The sequence below is a fragment of the Sinohyriopsis cumingii genome, chromosome 1, assembly GCF_028554795.1.
Source record: "Sinohyriopsis cumingii isolate HCF-2022 chromosome 1, ASM2855479v2, whole genome shotgun sequence".
NCBI lineage: Eukaryota > Metazoa > Mollusca > Bivalvia > Unionida > Unionidae > Sinohyriopsis > Sinohyriopsis cumingii.
This window is the reverse complement of record NC_142961.1, coordinates 78,295,149-78,312,589: the sequence shown is the minus strand read 5'-3', so window position 1 is coordinate 78,312,589 and position 17,441 is coordinate 78,295,149. Positions and strand designations below refer to the sequence as shown.

General features: G+C 34.1%; 1 protein-coding gene across 6 annotated transcripts in view; it reads right to left on the bottom strand.

Annotated features, from left to right (window-relative positions):
* Positions 1 to 8,908: 8,908 nt before the first annotated feature.
* Positions 8,909 to 17,441, bottom strand: part of LOC149807175 (uncharacterized) — a 44,914-nt gene continuing 36,381 nt past the window's right edge. For 3 of the 6 annotated variants that reach the window (XM_089963099.1, XM_089963121.1, XM_089963107.1), the window contains 4 exons: positions 15,807 to 15,833; positions 13,439 to 13,465; positions 11,718 to 11,784; positions 8,910 to 11,164 (listed from right to left, as the gene is read on the bottom strand). In XM_089963099.1, the coding sequence (XP_089819225.1) occupies positions 10,477 to 11,164; positions 11,718 to 11,784; positions 13,439 to 13,465; positions 15,807 to 15,833 (809 nt within the window). In that variant the 3' untranslated portion in view covers positions 8,910 to 10,476. Of the gene's footprint in view, positions 11,165 to 11,717; positions 11,785 to 13,438; positions 13,466 to 15,806; positions 15,834 to 17,441 lie in introns of all 6 variants that reach the window. The other 3 variants (XM_089963128.1, XM_089963137.1, XM_089963111.1) reach the window with 2 other exon arrangements.

The window sequence follows — 17,441 nt, the reverse complement described above, 5'->3', positions numbered from 1 at the left end:
GTAATATGGAGAAAATCTCGTCGAGTAGTATGGAGACAATATACCTTGTTTGTAAAACTAATGAGGAGAAAATATCTCTCATACGTATTAGAGTAATATGGGTAAAATATTACATTTGTTGCAGTAATATGCTGACAAATTACACGTTTCTAGGAGTAATATGAAAACAATATATTTTTGTAATAGTAATGTGGAGACAGTATCTCATGTTTTGTAACAGTCCTAAAGGTGTTTTACATAGTTTTCTATTATGGATCGAGAGTGAGTACCGTCAGCTGGTTTATTGTAATCTTATAACTAAGAAGGTTATACTTAGCGTTGTTGACAATGTATTAATTTATTTTATCTTGCAGCTGAAAACCAGAATAGTTATATAGCGGATAGAATATAAAAAAGAAGTCAAGCCTTTATATCTTGCGCCAAAAAATATACTACCTCTATTACTTATGGTAGGGTAGCTTTTGGCAAAATATGGGTATGACATATAAAAAGACTTAAAAAACTCTGAGTAGTATCTAATTGTGTGTGTGTGTGTAAGTGTGTGTGCAAAACTCATTTAAATCATTTATACTCAATGCCCTTCTCTTTGACTAGTATGTATCATATACACAGGTGTATTTGGAAATATTATTGTTTATCGTTCTTTATTCTTAAGTTTTGTTCTGTCCATCGTTTTTCTTTCCTTTTCTTCGTTTTAATTTGCTTCGTCTCCGATACTAATAGCAATGACTATATGACTATTACATTTGATATATGTATGATTTTAAATTTGATTTACGTATATATATATATATATATATATATATATATATATATATATATATATATATATATATATATATATATATATATATATATATATATATATATATATTATTCAGTAATAATGATGTACATTTGAATATTCATTGTACATAGTTATACACGATGACGACATGGCTGCACAACTCTGACAATGATGAGTGAGTGTATCGGGAAGTTGCAAAAATTTAAATTTGGGACGACAACAAGACTATGAAAAACACAGAATCATACATATGGAAGGCCATCTGAAATTTGATACGATTTAAGTAAAAATCCGTTACAAGCGTCTTAAGAAGGCCAAATTCAAGCTACTCAAATCACTTATCACAAGATTCCAAAGTTTAATGATGCTATTACATTTTGTGGATATATAGATTTTGACGTTTCACCATTTGACCCGCATACATATATATATTAAGATTTATTTTTGACTTAACCATCTAGTAACGGTTGCTTCTTTTCAGTATAATTACCACCAAAGAGACAAGCTAAATAACGTATGCATTAGGCTATTCTAGTTTTTTTTAAATCTGAATGTTTGATTCAAGTTTCAACCTTTTTATATGTATAACCATGGATGTAAAAGGAAGTAACTGGGTAAGAGAAGACTCGAAAGAGAAAGACAGACAGTCATGGAGATCACTCACTGTCTTACAATACTTAAAATAGCACCTGCTCTTAGTGTTTCAGAGAAAGCTGTTAATGATGCAATTTGTAAGATTATATTCAGAACATTCCTCCTACTTTTAGATATAATTGGCCATGGTCTGAAATAAACCCAAAATTATTCGCTAATGCGGCCACATGCATTATTGTATCCATATTGGAGTATATCGTATTTTATCGTGTGTATACCTCACGTCTAACCGATAACAAGGTAGACTTTCATCTGCCGTCGCAGAGTGCTCCAAAAGAGCACAGTCTATAGTCAGTTTTAGCCAATGGCGTTGACTTTGAAATGTCCAGGTTTTACGACTTTGTTGTCTTAAAGTAAGTAACAGAAGAATGAAAACCAACAAGTTTTGTAAAATTCAACAAATAATATATTTCCATAGAATATAATGTAACAGAATTGTAACAGAGTGGGTTTTGGATTAAATGAATAACGCAAACACAATGTGATGGACGATGGAGATTTATAAAATGAAGAAAAAATATATATATATGGAGTATAAATACAATGATTCTCTCACGCTCTCAACATACGATTGATCCAATCACTCTACACAAACATTCACAAATTGAAAAACGAAAATATGATTCATGTAATCTTACGTATGGAAAGTGAGATTCAAATAATCTCATGGACTGCAAATACGTTTCAAATAATATTAAGCAATGTAAGAGAGATTCACAAAATCTCACGTATGGAATACAATTAAGATTCAAATAATCTCAAGGAATTCAAATATTTCAAATAATACTATGTACTGTAAGTGAGATTCCCATAATCTCCTAGATTATGCAATGTAAGCGAGATTTCACATAATGTCCTATAATACCAACAAGATTCAAAATAATCTCATGCAATTGAAAATGTACTCAATTGAAACATCAACTGGAACAAAAATATGCCTCTTGACACTTGTACAGTCGTATGATTCCTAAACAGATTAACCACACAGTTTCACCGAGTCCTTGGGTTGGCCCACACTTTAATCGGCCGCTCACACCCTTCACGGATCCACCACATATACAGACATACGTATACAATAACACATACGTACAGACAGCATACATCACCCTTGTATTGGCTACGTCTACATTTGTGGCTCCACCATGTGTACAACCGCCCTGAACAACTTCAGACAGCTCTACACAGCCCTGAACAGCTCTGTGGCTGGAGAACACAATGGAGAACGTTCACTCCTTGACAAGATCCAAAACGACCAGTGTCGGTTAGAAATGGAATCTACCTTAAATCCATAGGAGAGTGAGTAATAGTCAAGGCAAAATACCCGTGCATATCGTGGTTTTAATGTCTTTCGTCGCAAGTAATTTTCGACGACATACATGCTAGTACAGTCGCTTACCTGGAAAACAATTCACCCTAGGTAATGTTGTACGCATTTACAACGAAAGATGGTCAAATCGTTTGAATGCAAAACCAAGTTATTTCTTGCCTTATGCTGTGACATATAAATTGAAAATTAAAAAAAGAACTTACAGTATCGTGAAATAAATCCTAAATGGTTATAAACGTTTTATCACAAGTCCAAATGTTTGAATTTCTACTTCAATTCTAGTAATATTCCAATAATGTATAATATTGGATGTGTTGATGTGCCTGTAGTCTCGAATGTGATAATGTGCCAAAGGCCTGGATTGTGGTGATATACTAACAGTTTTCTGATGTATCACAATAATATAGTCCAAAAACGGTTTTTCTGAATTCACTATAATCTCAAAATAATGTTTCTGTCCAAGACTATTATTGATGTGCACTTTGTACTTTAAGTGAACAATAATTTGAAAAACCTAAAAAAATAAACTTTAAAGGTACATGTCGAATTGTAACTACTCATTCTCTTTATTCTAATCAGGGTGACAAACTGCAATCACTTATCGTCGAACAGAAAAGATCCTGAGATCCCCTGTTTGTTTCAGATGGCTATTAGTGAAACAGAGTCACGGAAGTACCCTGTTTCTTATTCTTTTTAAAATATGGTCCTTATGAGAAAATGGAGACCACCTGAGGTACGCGTTGGTGATGAGTAGCCAGTTACCTATTAAACTGTTTTGCCTTAATCATATCGAAAGTCTTAGCCTAACCCATGAAATGCAGTAATCTGATCATTTACGGGTCAGTACGTCTTGTCACAAGATCTCGAATCATTTTTCGTAACCGAAAATTATAAGTGATATTTCTGAATAATATAGTCATTGGCACGCTTGTCAAATGATAGCAAATCACAGTCAAAAGATACCTAAGACTCATCTACAACCTATTCCTGCATTTGACGAACCATTAAGTAATGGTAAGTTATGTCAGTCCATTACCTAAGACCAAGTCAGGCAACCAATACTTATTGAACACAATGGGTGCGTCCATGAGATTCCAGAAGCTATTCCTTAGAGGAATAGCAAAACTAAAACCATAGTAAAAGCGTTGGTAAAGTTTTTTGCACTTTTTGGCCCTCCCACGTCTCTCCATTCTGATCAAAGGTCTAATTTTAATTTTATGTGTAGAATTTTCCAGCAAGTTATGCAAGAATTAGGCATCAAACAGTTTCAGTCTTCTATCACCGTGAAAGCCATTGCGATACACATGGATATGAGCTACTTTTAATAAAAAATAATCTATGCTGTGCTTTCGAATTGTTAATAAAAATTATTTCATGAAGAGAAATAAAAACTAATTACTAATATTTTAATGCTACGTTGAACTTATTGTATAGTATAGGGATTAATTTAGTGTTAAAGGTTTCTAAAGTCTTTCTAGAGTCTTTTTCTAAAGTCTTGACTATTACTTTTATATTTTCATTTATTTACATTTTGTTCCCGAGTGAATTCTGTGATTTTCGAAAAACTGATACACAATATATATTGGGATGTCCGATACATTTGCAGAGTTAGAATGAAACCTCAAAGGGACGTAAAGTCTGCAAGTAATTTTTTGGCACTTTTTCTTGAACAAGGGTTGTCCATACAGGAAAGCTTGCAAGAGTTACTCTTCGTTCTTTCTTTCCATTTTTATTTTTTTTTTAATATTTTAAATTTTTCCGTTTATTTGCGGGAGATATTTCCTTTTTTCGGTTCGTTTGGGGAAGGGGCTTTTTTGCTGTTGTTTTTCATTTTGCTTTTGCAGAATGAGGAAACGTTTAAAAATTTACTGTTTAGATTATTTGTTCCCTAACACGGTCAGCAATCGTGTTATTACCTTTAATATATTCAACACGTCATAATCTTAGATAGCTTGCATTACACATGTATAGAATACCTCTGAAACGTACAAGTTACGTATGATGTGTGTCTTTCCAATAATTTGTAATAATTTTGTGAAAGGGCATGTTGATACGTAATGCGATGAGAACAGCAGCATGGATTTAAAAATGCGTTCATCCAGCTAAGTTCAAGAGTGTATAAACTATTTGTGTCAAGAGTTGTGTAGGCAAAATTTGTCTCTTATTGTGCTTTGTACTGTTAATTTATGAATGTTACACATTGTGAATATTCCACAAAAGGATCAACAACTTTGTGCATCTCCGTTTGTATATAAACAGGGGCTACATACACAGTAATTCTAATAAAAAGGAAAAGAAAAACACCTTGCTATTAATTTCCTACTTAGAATGTATTTTTGATGAATGAGGCAGATGCTGACGTCTTTAAAAAGACCGTTTATTCGTAATTAGTGATTTATGGTTTTTTTTATGAATGCAGAGGCAAATGATGACGTCTTTAAAAGGACCGTTTATTCGTAATTAGTGATTTATGTTATTTTTATGAATGCAGAGGCAAATGCTGTCGTCTTTAAATGGACCGTTTCGTTCCAATTAGTGATTCGTGTTAGTTTTAATAGATGCAGTTGCTGACGTCGTTAAAAGGATCGTTTATTCCTAAGTAGTGATTCGTGTTATTTGTTATGAATGCAGAGGCAATTGCTGACTCTTTTTAAAAAGACCGTTTCTTCCAAATAAGTGATTCATGTTATTTTTTGACGAATGCAGACGCAGATGCTGATTCCTTTAAAAGGACCGTTTCTTCCCAATTTGTGATTCATTTTATTACATGTCATAATGAGATACTGAAATACATCAGTGGTCAAAAAGGATATCGCCACAGTGGCGAAAACACTTAGCGCCACAATGGCAATATCTATTTCGGAACTACATTTTTTCCATTTATGAAGTTTATCTCCCCTTAGGTATGTTCTTCAGATGTGCATTTCCATATTTAGACCTATTTTAATTGTTTCTTCTTTTTTCACCTCTCAGTCACCCTCCACCATCTCCCAATCAGAATGAATAGAACTTAAAATGTGTCAAAACTGTTGATCATCTAGTATACAACAAAAATGAAATGTAGGTTTCAAGTAATAAATTGTTTTAGTGTCAAATGCCTAAACTGACTCGAAAACTGCCATTACACAAATATTCACGACTGAATGCAGAAATAAATAAAATAACAGCTCAAATATATACAAGTAAATTCAAAAGCATTCCAATCCGTTGTTTAATAATGTCACACTATTGGACCGTTCTGCCACTTTACTAAAGTATCCCCAACCCCAATATTGTTTGCAATGTTCACTGTATCAGTCCGCGCAATAAACGTGTTAACAAAAATAACATCTCTAAATTTAAATCTATGCAAATCGAAGGCTGTTGCCTTTAAATATATAATAAAATGAAAATCTACGTTTATGAGCTTATATAAGGAAATATTTTACTCGTGAAGTGGAAACTATATATCGCCACGTAGATATTCTTAATTTATAATACGTTCTTCTATTAAAACCACTGATGTTGCCAGAATTGGTATTTAAGAACAGATATAATGAAGGAAACCTCATACAATATCATTCAAAACGTAACATTCAAAATTACCATTATCCTGCCTCTTAATGTCCCATTGTACAGTTTCATCTAGTCTTTACTCTGAATCTGTTATTTAGGAGCTAGCTGCGCTGGTGGAATTATTCACAAAGATATTTCGCCTCAATATTCGTACATGATCGGCTCGTTCCATCTGGTTGTGACATCAGTTGTACTCAAACCGCTAACATTCACGTGCTACAAATAGCATATTATTTAAAATCTCCTGTGTGTAAGTATTTGGTATACATCGTCTGTGCTAGTAATTGATGATATAAGAAGAAAGATATCGCATGGATTCATCTGTCAAACCATTAACATCTTACAGAAAGAAGTATTTCCAGCCCGCGGATTGATTCGCATTGGCATATTGTTTTATATAGTTCTAATACTCAGCTGCAGCGGGAGGAAGAAACTTTGAACCCGAGGGTTTCGAGTCTTTTTCTAGTACCTGCAAACTCTTAGAGTTTGAAATTTAAACATTTTTTCCGTGCTTAAATTAGTATATGTCCTTGGCTGTTATTTTCATGCAGTTAATTTTACGAAAGTGCTTTATGAAAACAGATATTGAGTCTCCAAAGATCCGTTGATTTGATTTTAATTTATTTTACAGCCAAATCATAAATCTAATGTAACGGGGCTCGAAACAATGTTACCCACGAAAATATATCCTTCTCTGATATTGCATAAGTACACACAATAAACCGAACTGACATTGAAACTAAACGTATAAAACCTATCACGCTGTCGTAACATCAGTACATGCATGGAACAGGCAACATGTGGCAAGTGGAAATATAGGGATGGTGAGGTAGACACCCAGATAAACTTATATGCATTCATACATGTGCATGTACCTACGAACACGCACATGCATACTTAAGAGATTTGCAAATTTTCTAAAAGTCAGCTTGCGCTGGGTAATCTGACTAGAAAATTGAACTTACCCTTGGAAAAATTCAGCTTGTCCCAGAAATGGTCAGGTAGAAAATGGTTGGTGGGGGGGTTGGTTAAACAACAAATAACAGAGCTGCATTAATGTTCTTTTAATCATATTCATACATAACCTTATTCATTATTAAACTAAAGTTCAAAGAATCATGCAGATTTTAATTATGCACCGAGGAGGATAAAAAGGTGAAAATTAGTCCATCACTGAAATAGTCACAAAATTGTCAATGATTTCACTCTGTTATATTCTTCTGGAGTGTATTTTATCCACTCACATATCTGCTTTCGTTTAATTTGTCAATCTCTATGGAAAACAGATTTTCTATCCGGTCTTTGCCTTGAGCAGTGTTGGGATATTTTCTGCAGTGGTTGCAGAATATTAATTCATTTGCTGAGTCATGTCCTAGCCATGGGTACTCATTAATCAACTATGGATACTCATTAGTCCACGATGGATACTCATTAATCCACGATGACGATTGAAACTTTCTTGCAGGTTTAGCAGCATCATACTACTAATTTTTCTGTAAAATGGATTCATTAGAGCTAGAAACTTTGTCAAGTTTCATTTTCCTGCTTAAAAAAGATAAAATACTCATTTCATCAACTGCATCAAGAATAATGAAAGTTAGACTCTTTGTAATGATTAATTTCTACTCGCAACTGAAAGATTTGTGAACATAGATTTTATCAGTGTAATTAACAATTATCAACAAATCATCTTGAAATCAACGACATGTATAATAATATTTGACAAGCCGAATTCTGAGACTGAGAGCACTTATATTGTCCATTTAATTGTTTGCCAAGAAGTATTTATCATAATTCTCCTGTTAATTAGCACATAAACAATGTGTGGTTGTTACATTTTCGGTTCATCGATCATACTTTGAATGTTAATTGTTGATGGTGATTGTCTATTTTTTCCAAACACATCTGTCAATGAAATCTCACAAGTTATATATGATAATATGTATTTCTTATGTGCCAAAACTGGTTTCATTTAGTAACGGAACAGTAAAAAAAAAAAGTTCAATATTTTAGACTTGCCCATGGGCAAGTTACTTGATAACTTGAGCTTGCCCGGGCCGAACTTGAGCTTGTCGCGAGAGTCGGACAAGTTGATTTGTATGTAATGTACTTGGTTTTGATTTTTTCACGTAGCTTTAACAATTTTTCAGTCATATCGCTACTATGTCTGTAGTGTGGCAGTTTATAGTGATGTCTAGCACTGGGGCATCATGTCGCAGACATGTAGCACGATGTCTGACCGTGACATTATCCTGACAGAGGGATAACCAGTCATAACACTAGCCTCTTAATGCTGAGCGCCAAGCGAGGCAGCTGTTTTAAGTTTCTGGTATCACTCGACCTGTGTTTTAACCCGCGACCTCCCGCATCCGAGGCGAGCGCTCTAACCAGTTAGACCACCAAAGAGGTGAAGTTTAGTAAATCCCTGCATATATATATAAATATATATATATATATATATATATATATATATATATATATATATATATATATATATATATATATATATATATATATATATATATATAGATGCATGCACGCGTACGTACGTACATACATACATGCATGCATGTTGATGATTGTAATGCAAATGAAATATTATTTAAATTTCTATAGATAATTGATACACAGAAAATACAATATATGACGAAAGTGATTTAAAGGTGAAAATTGAAATGATATTGAAATAGTTAGTTGAAAATGATATTGAAATGGGCAGTTGAAGATGATATTGAAATGGGCAGATGAAAATGATATTGAAATGGGTAGTTGAAAATGATATTGAAACGGGTAGTTGAAAATGATATTGAAATGGATAGCTGAAAATGATAATATAAAGATAATATAAAGGGTAGTTGAAAATGATATTGGGTAGATGAAAATGATATTGAAATGTTTAGTTGAAAATGAAAATGAAATTGGTAAATGAAAATGATATTAAAATGGATAGTTGAAAATGATATTGAAATGGGTAGTTGAAAATGACATTGAAAGGGGTAGATGAAATGACCTTGAAACAGATAGTTGAAAATGATATTGAGATGGGTAGTTGAAAATAATATTGAAATGGGTAGTTGAAAATGATATTGAAATGGGCAGTTGAAAATGACATTGAAAGGGATAGATGTAAATGACATTAAAATGGGTAGTTGAAAATTATATTGAAATGGATAGATCTAAATGACGTTGAAATGGGTAGTTGAAAATGATATTGAAATGGGTAGTTGAAATGATATTGAAATGGATAGATGTGAATGACATCGGAATGGGTAGATGAAAATGATGGTTTCGTTCGAGTATTTTGTTGCTAACATATAATTCCTTTCAATTCTGATTCTAGGTGAAAATTCAACAAATTAAAATAGTTTTGCAGCCAGAATACACCTCTGTAGAATGAGATCATCGATATATTTACTCCAGTTACCATAATTAGAAAGGGGGTTCCAAAGGTGCTGATGTTTTTATTAGCAACGTGATTGGTGTGCCATTATATATTGAATGTGGGATGATAGCGGGGCAAGCATTTGCGTTATTGAACAAAATGGCCTGAAGTTTTGGTGTATTTAGGGTTCCAAGACATTTTTTGGTCTTTTTATTGATTATTTACAGGCTTTCACTAATATTATGTTCTATGTCATGACTATCTGATATTTGTTTGGTCGGGGGAGGGACTATTAGAGGTAGCTTTTTCTGGATGTTTGTGATCAATTCATCTGTTCATTCAATAGCATTTCGATGCAATTTACTTTATATGAGAGTAGGTCTTTTTCGCATTAAAATATGTTTGTATGGAGTGGAATTCTGTTGATGAATGATAAAATATATCGAAAATCATTTCTTGAAGTGCATTCGTAATGTCTTCAACCTCATCTTCAACGTCTCTAATGTAAGAGTTTTTATGATTTTCTTGCTCAAAATTGGAAGAAATTATAAATGGAATTCCACTTGGTAATGTGAGCACATATGTATCGATAGAAGGAGTGCCACATGTATCAATGACTGTGTCTTGCTGTTCTGTATCACATATTTTAGTAACTGTGACGTACGGTTCTGTATCATTGTTCAGCTTACTGTGATACATCCCATTTATTTTTTCAAGGTCGTCGGACACCGATTCCTTCATTTCGATGTCCTCATTGGCGGTTCTGCGTATTTATGTTGCAAAGTCCTCGTCGTCCATCTCGTACTCATAATTATGAACGTAGCAATTTGTTTTCAAATCACGTTTAATTTCAGAGCATTCTGACCTTTCATCCTTTACCAAGACTGTTGCTCTATCATCTACTAAGATGTCCATCAACTGAGGACTTGTGAAATGTTCTGCAGACACATATGAATGTACTTCGTATTCCTCACTTCTATTTAGATTATGATGTCTCCAAGGTTCAACATCCATGGAAATGTGACCTGACGAGAAGCTTTTTCCAGCTTTCAAGTCTCTGCATGGAAAATGTGATTCATAAAAGTTTGTAACGCTCCTTGACATCCCTCCATTTTTCTGTAAAGTAGATACCTCCAGTTTCTGATCACTGCGAAATTCATCTTGATTAATGGTCGATGGACCGAACAGAATGGCATCAACACTGCCTACAACAACGTGGCCATCTTGACCATCATCATACGCCTGATCTATGTTTAATCCTCTCTCCTTTCGTTTGGTGTCAATTGTCATTGCTCTTGGTTCCATGTAGCTGTGATCCGCGTCCTCATCTTCGACTTCTCTGGATGTTATTTTGCCATCCGAAACCTCGATCATGTTAGGCACTTTTAGCCATGCCGTGCGTGGAACGTCAATTGGTGGTCCGCGGCATTTTTCTTTGCACGTTCTGTGCATATATATTCTGAAATGGAGCCATATTCACAAAAGCATGTCTATAAGAACCAAATCTTGGATTCAAACATTTGACTGTTCAGTATTAAGTCAGACTTAAATTTGAACCAATCAGATTACTGGATTCTAGACTTTAGTTTAAATATGGAGTTAAGTTTGGTTAATGAAATCCAGGACTATTTTATTTTTATCTTTAATGAGGTTTCAGGTACTTAAAACAAACATAATCACTTCAACATACAGTTGGATGCGTCTACAGATTTTCCACCAATTACCCGTCTTATTCATATAGTTTCAAAAGCAGTAATATCGAAAAGTAGTGACCATGCGGTTATTTGAACATGTTAGAAAGATAGATGAATACTAAACGTCTACAAGGAGGAACTAGGTAGATAGATAGATAGATAGATAGATAGATAGGCAGGTAGGTAGGTAGGTAGGCAGATAGATAGATCTTAAACTTACAAAAAGAGATTGCATATATATATATATATATATATATATATATATATATATATATATATATATATATATATATATACAGACGCAAATACTGGACTTACAGGAAAAGAAAACCGAGCATACTCATTATGGGAACAGTAATTCCTATGATGATGGCATATTTTGGATCTGCGAATAAGAAAATAGTGTCTGTTACAAATCAAATACAAACGTTTTCTTTGTATATATTGATAGAAGTCGTATGCCGCTTGAACATGCCCGCTCAAATATGCCACTTGTACTGGCGTAACAACGCACACATGCAATATCGTTTACACCATAGTGGCATGGCAGGTACAACTTTATCGTCCTGCCGGTCGTATCCATTTAGTAGTCGATATGTTGCGAGTTGTGGCTCATAATGAAATTGAACATAGTACGATGTTTTCTCGCATGGTTTGTAAAAATATAAAAAAATAAGTTGTGAAATTTTGAGAATTGCATATTCTAGTACGCTCATTATATACATTACTCTAGAGAAGCTGTAACGTATTAATATGTTATTTACAAGCTTACTGAGATACGTGGAGATGATAAAATCAGCAAACATGATAAAAGCAGTGATCATGCAGAGTACATGTACCTAAAATACAAATACCAGTAAAACACACTTCTCTACTCGTATAGATTCAACAACGCTAAAATAACAAATCGATTCTCACCGACATGATAATAATATGTACATTCTTACGGAATTCGATATTACTTTCAGGGTCTGCACCAGTTGCCCAGAAAACCAGTTACCGCCCATTAATATGTACCATGGTGCTATTTGAAAAACTGAACCAATTAAATGAAGATTAAACCGTGCTACAGTTGTTGTCTTGAAAAACCAGGAAACATAAACTTATCGAAGTTATATTTAGTTTTAATTGTTAAAAGTATTTGAAATTCCTTTTATGTATTGACCACCAATGACAACGACGTGAGTCTCAATTTTACAGAAAACAATTTCACCTCTAGTAAGTACCGAACTGCTGTCTTTTCAGTCTAAATATTCGAACTAAACTCATAGACGATGAGGGCCTGGTTACTATGGAAAAAATGTAATAGCTTTACAGGAATACTGTAATTCAAATATCACGACAATAGAAGTACACGTCGTCTGCATAGTACTAAAGGCATTCATGCAGAGCACAGTATTAGAAGTACACGAGTCTGCATGGTGCGAAAGATATGCATGCAGAGCACGATAATATTATAAACATGTCTGCATGCTACGAAAGGTATGCATGCAGAGCACAATAATATGGCTCCGATTAAAGGTGTGCGACAATTGTCGCACGGAACAAATTTCCACATCGTCACATATTCTTGACTCTGAGAAATATATTTTGAACAAGTAAAGGGAAACAGTAACACGTAATGCAAATGATATATTTGTCTGCAGCTAGCAAACACACAATATGGAATCTTCAACAACAAACATTTCAAGTAGGTTATATGCGACAACTAGTGTATACCTTATAAAGAAAATAGTCCTTGTAAAATAATATTGTACTTTTAACCTTTTTTGGCAACATTGGGGATGGTATGGTAGGCATACTTTACGACAGTTTATAAAAATGGTAACGGTACGAAGACGAAAGCGTACTATTATGAGGTTTGATCCTAATCCCTTCCCACGCGTGAATCAGCGCCTGCACAGAGTCTTAGCGTTGACGTCTGAAACGCATATTAAACATTAAAATTCTCGACTTCTTTAGTACATTCGTTTCTGTATTACTACAGCAAACAACAAAACACAACCTAGTACCAACTGTGTTTAGTGATGGATACTTACTAGTGGGTGAGTGTGTCATCATCGCACCTGCAAAAGAAGAAAGAAGTTCACATATTAGAAAAACTTAAAGTCGTAAATGAATGTAAAAAGCTATCAGTCTCTACCTTACAAACATATGAAACACAAATCAAACCAATCTCTTTAATTATACAAGTCAGTGAGACAGCTGAAGCATAATCTTAGACAAGCTTGCATAATGCTAATCATTTTATACAAAAATCCAGAGCCGGCCTTAGGCCGACAGGACTGATCGGGACCCGCGCTTAAAAGGGTCCACTCGCGTTAGTAAGTTTTAAAAATATATCTATAGAGAGAATGTAATTTCAAAGCAATGAAAGAAACGTTTGAGTTAAATATCAGAGAAAACTTGTTTAATATTTTATTTTTAAATGCCATGCTCATAGAGGGCCCCAAGCCTGAATCCAGGGCCCCAGCTGAATACTGTGTCTGTTACAAATCAAATACAAGCGTTTTCTTGGTATATGTTGATAGAAGTCGTATGCCGCTTGAACATGCCCGCTCAAATATACCACTTGTACTGGCGTAACAACGAGAAAAATAGTATGTGGAAGTTAACAGACTTATGAATTTTGTACATATGAATATTCAGTGTGGATCAATACATTTGAATCTAGCGATATAGAAGTATATATGTTGATACAAACTCGACTATACTTATTCGCCCTTCTAGAATGCACACATGCAATATTGTTTACACCATAGTGGCATGGCAGGTACAACTTTATCGTCCTGCCGGTCGTATCCATTTAGTAGTCGATATGTTGCGAGTTGTGGCTCATAATGAAATTGAACATAGTACGATGTTTTCTCGCATGGTTTGTAAAAATATAAAAAAATAAGTTGTGAAATTTTGAGAATTGCATATTCTAGTACGCTCATTATATACATTACTCTAGAGAAGCTGTAACGTATTAATATGTTATTTACAAGCTTACTGAGATAAGTGGAGATGATAAAATCAGCAAACATGATAAAAGCAGTGATCATGCAGAGTACATGTACCCAAAATACAAATACCAGTAAAACACACTTCTCTACTCGTATAGATTCAACAACGCTAAAATAACAAATCGATTCTCACCGACATGATAATAATATGTACATTCTTACGGAATTCGATATTACTTTCAGGGTCTGCACCAGTTGCCCAGAAAACCAGTTACTGCCCATTAATATGTACCATGGTGCTATTTGAAAAACTGAACCAATTAAATGAAGATTAAACCGTGCTACAGTTGTTGTCTTGAAAAACCAGGAAACATAAACTTATCGAAGTTATATTTAGCTTTAATTGTTAAAAGTATTTGAAATTCCTTTTATGTATTGACCACCAATGACAACGACGTGAGTCTCAATTTTACAGAAAACAATTTCACCTCTAGTAAGTACCGAACTGCTGTCTTTTCAATCTGAATATTCGCACTAAACTCATAGACGATGAGGGCCTGGTTACTATGGAAAAAATGTAATAGCTTTACAAAAATACTGTAATTCAAATATCACGACAATAGAAGTTCACGTCGTCTGCATGGTACGAAATATCTGCATGAAGAGCACGATAATATAATAAACATGTCTGCATGGTGCGAAAGGTATGCATGCAGAGCACGATAATTTCATTAGGCTGTCTCCATGGTACGAACGGTATGTATGCAGAGTACAATAATAGAATAAACATGTCTATATGGTACGAAAGGTATCCGTGCAGAGCACGATCCTTCCACGTACGTAAAAGGGTGTGCAGGTTTTCAAACTGACGAATATAGTATTGATTCATCTTCATTTATTGAATTTAGATGTTAAAAGCACCATAATATGGCTCCGATTAAAGGTGTGCGACAATTGTCGCACGGAACAAATTTCCACATCGTCACTTATTGTTGACTCTGAGAAATATATTTTGAACAAGTAAAGGGAGACAGTAACACGTAATGCAAATGATATATTTGTCTGCAGCTAGCAAACACACAACATGGAATCTTCAACAACAAACCTTTCAAGTAGATTATATGCGACAACTAGTGTATACCTTATAAAGAAAATAGTCCTTGTAAAATAATATTGTACTTTTAACCTTTTTTGGCAACATTGGGGATGGTATGGTAGGCATACTTTACGACAGTTTATAAAAATGGTAACGGTACGAAGACGAAAGCGTACTATTATGAGGTTTGATCCTAATCCCTTCCCACGTGTGAATCAGCGCCTGCACAGAGTCTTAGCGTTGATGTCTGAAACGCATATTAAACATTAAAATTCTCGCCATCTTTAGTACATTCGTTTCTGTATTACTACAGCAACAACAAAACACAACCTTGTACCAATTGTGTTCAGCGTGGATACTTACCAGTGGGTGGATGTGTCATCATCGCACCTGCAAAAGAAGAAAGAAGTTAAGATATTAGAAAAACTTAAAGTCGTAAATGAATGTAAAATGCTATCAGTCTCTACCTTACAAAAATATCAAACAGAAATCAAACCGATGTCTTTAATTATGCAAGTCAGTGAGACGGTTGAAGCATAATCATAGACAAGCTTGCATAATGCTGATCATTTTATACAAAAATCCAGGGCCGGCCTCAGACCGACAGGACTGATTGGGACCCGCGCTTAAAAAGGGTCCACTCGCGTTAGAAAGTTTTAAAAATATATCTATAGAGAGAATGTAATTTTAAAGCAATGAAAGAAACGTTTGAGTTAAATATCACACAAAACTTGTTTAATATTTTATTTTTAAATGCCATGCTCACAGGGGAACCCAAGCGTAAATCCAGGGCTCCAGCTAAAATGATTTTAATCGGACCCCGTGTTGCTTAGGCCGTTACCGCAAAAATTATTTAAGTATCAAATATATTTGGTCAAAAATGAAAATTATAAGTGGTTTACTCTTTCAAATTTTGCAGTGCTTCATATTATCTATATTGCTAACATTCATTTTATTTAGTTCACTTTATCTCTTTTATAGTTATCATGTGTTTTGGGGAGCAAAGACAATGTAGCACATACATGAGAAAAGGTACTCCCGAAACAGAACAAAACGGCAAAAATAACAGACGACAAATAACAAACCAACACATCGAAATAAACAATTCAACGCTTAAACGTATAGCAGTTCGGTATCTTTTAATCCAAGAGTCAATTGACATACAAGTAAAAACTGCGGTGCCTTTCAGGCCAATAGTATATTGACATATAAGAAAAAACAGTACGTTACCTATCAGGCCAATAGTCAATTGACATATAAGTAAAAACAGTACGGTACCTATCAGGCCAATAGTCATTTGACATTGAAGAAAAAACAGTGCGGTATCTTTCATGCCAATAGTCAATTGACATATAAGTAAAAACAGTGCGGTATCCTTCGGGCCTATAATCAATTGACATATAAGTAAAAACAGTGCTGTACCTTTCAGGCCAATAATCAATTGACATATAAGTAAAAATAGCGGTATCTTTCAGGCCAATAGTCAGTTGACATATAAGTTAAAATAGCGGTATCTTTCAGGCCAATAGTCAGTTGACATATAAATTAAAATAGCGGTATCTTTCAGGCCAATAATCAATTGACATATAAGTAAAAATAGCGGTATTTTTCATGCCAATAGTCAGTTGACATATACATAGGTTGAATCTGTGCTTACAAAATGTTATAGTAGTCTACGTGTGGATGAAGGTTAGCAATAAGAAACAGAGTAATACGGTGTAAAAAATGCAGCCTGAAAAGTTTAGTAAGATACAAGCTGCGTAATACATTGTTGCATATAAATAGTAAATGCAAGAACAGATACAGTCCATACCAATTTCAATGAATGTTCAGAGGACTACATTCCTCAACTACAATTTGAATAAATCTGGTAAGGTCACTTCAAACTACAAAAGGTCTCCACGTAACAAGTAAAATATTTCCTTATAACAAATAAAAGGGATTTTTTACATTATGTGCCAATAATTTACGGCTGTATTTCTACATTGTTAAACAGAA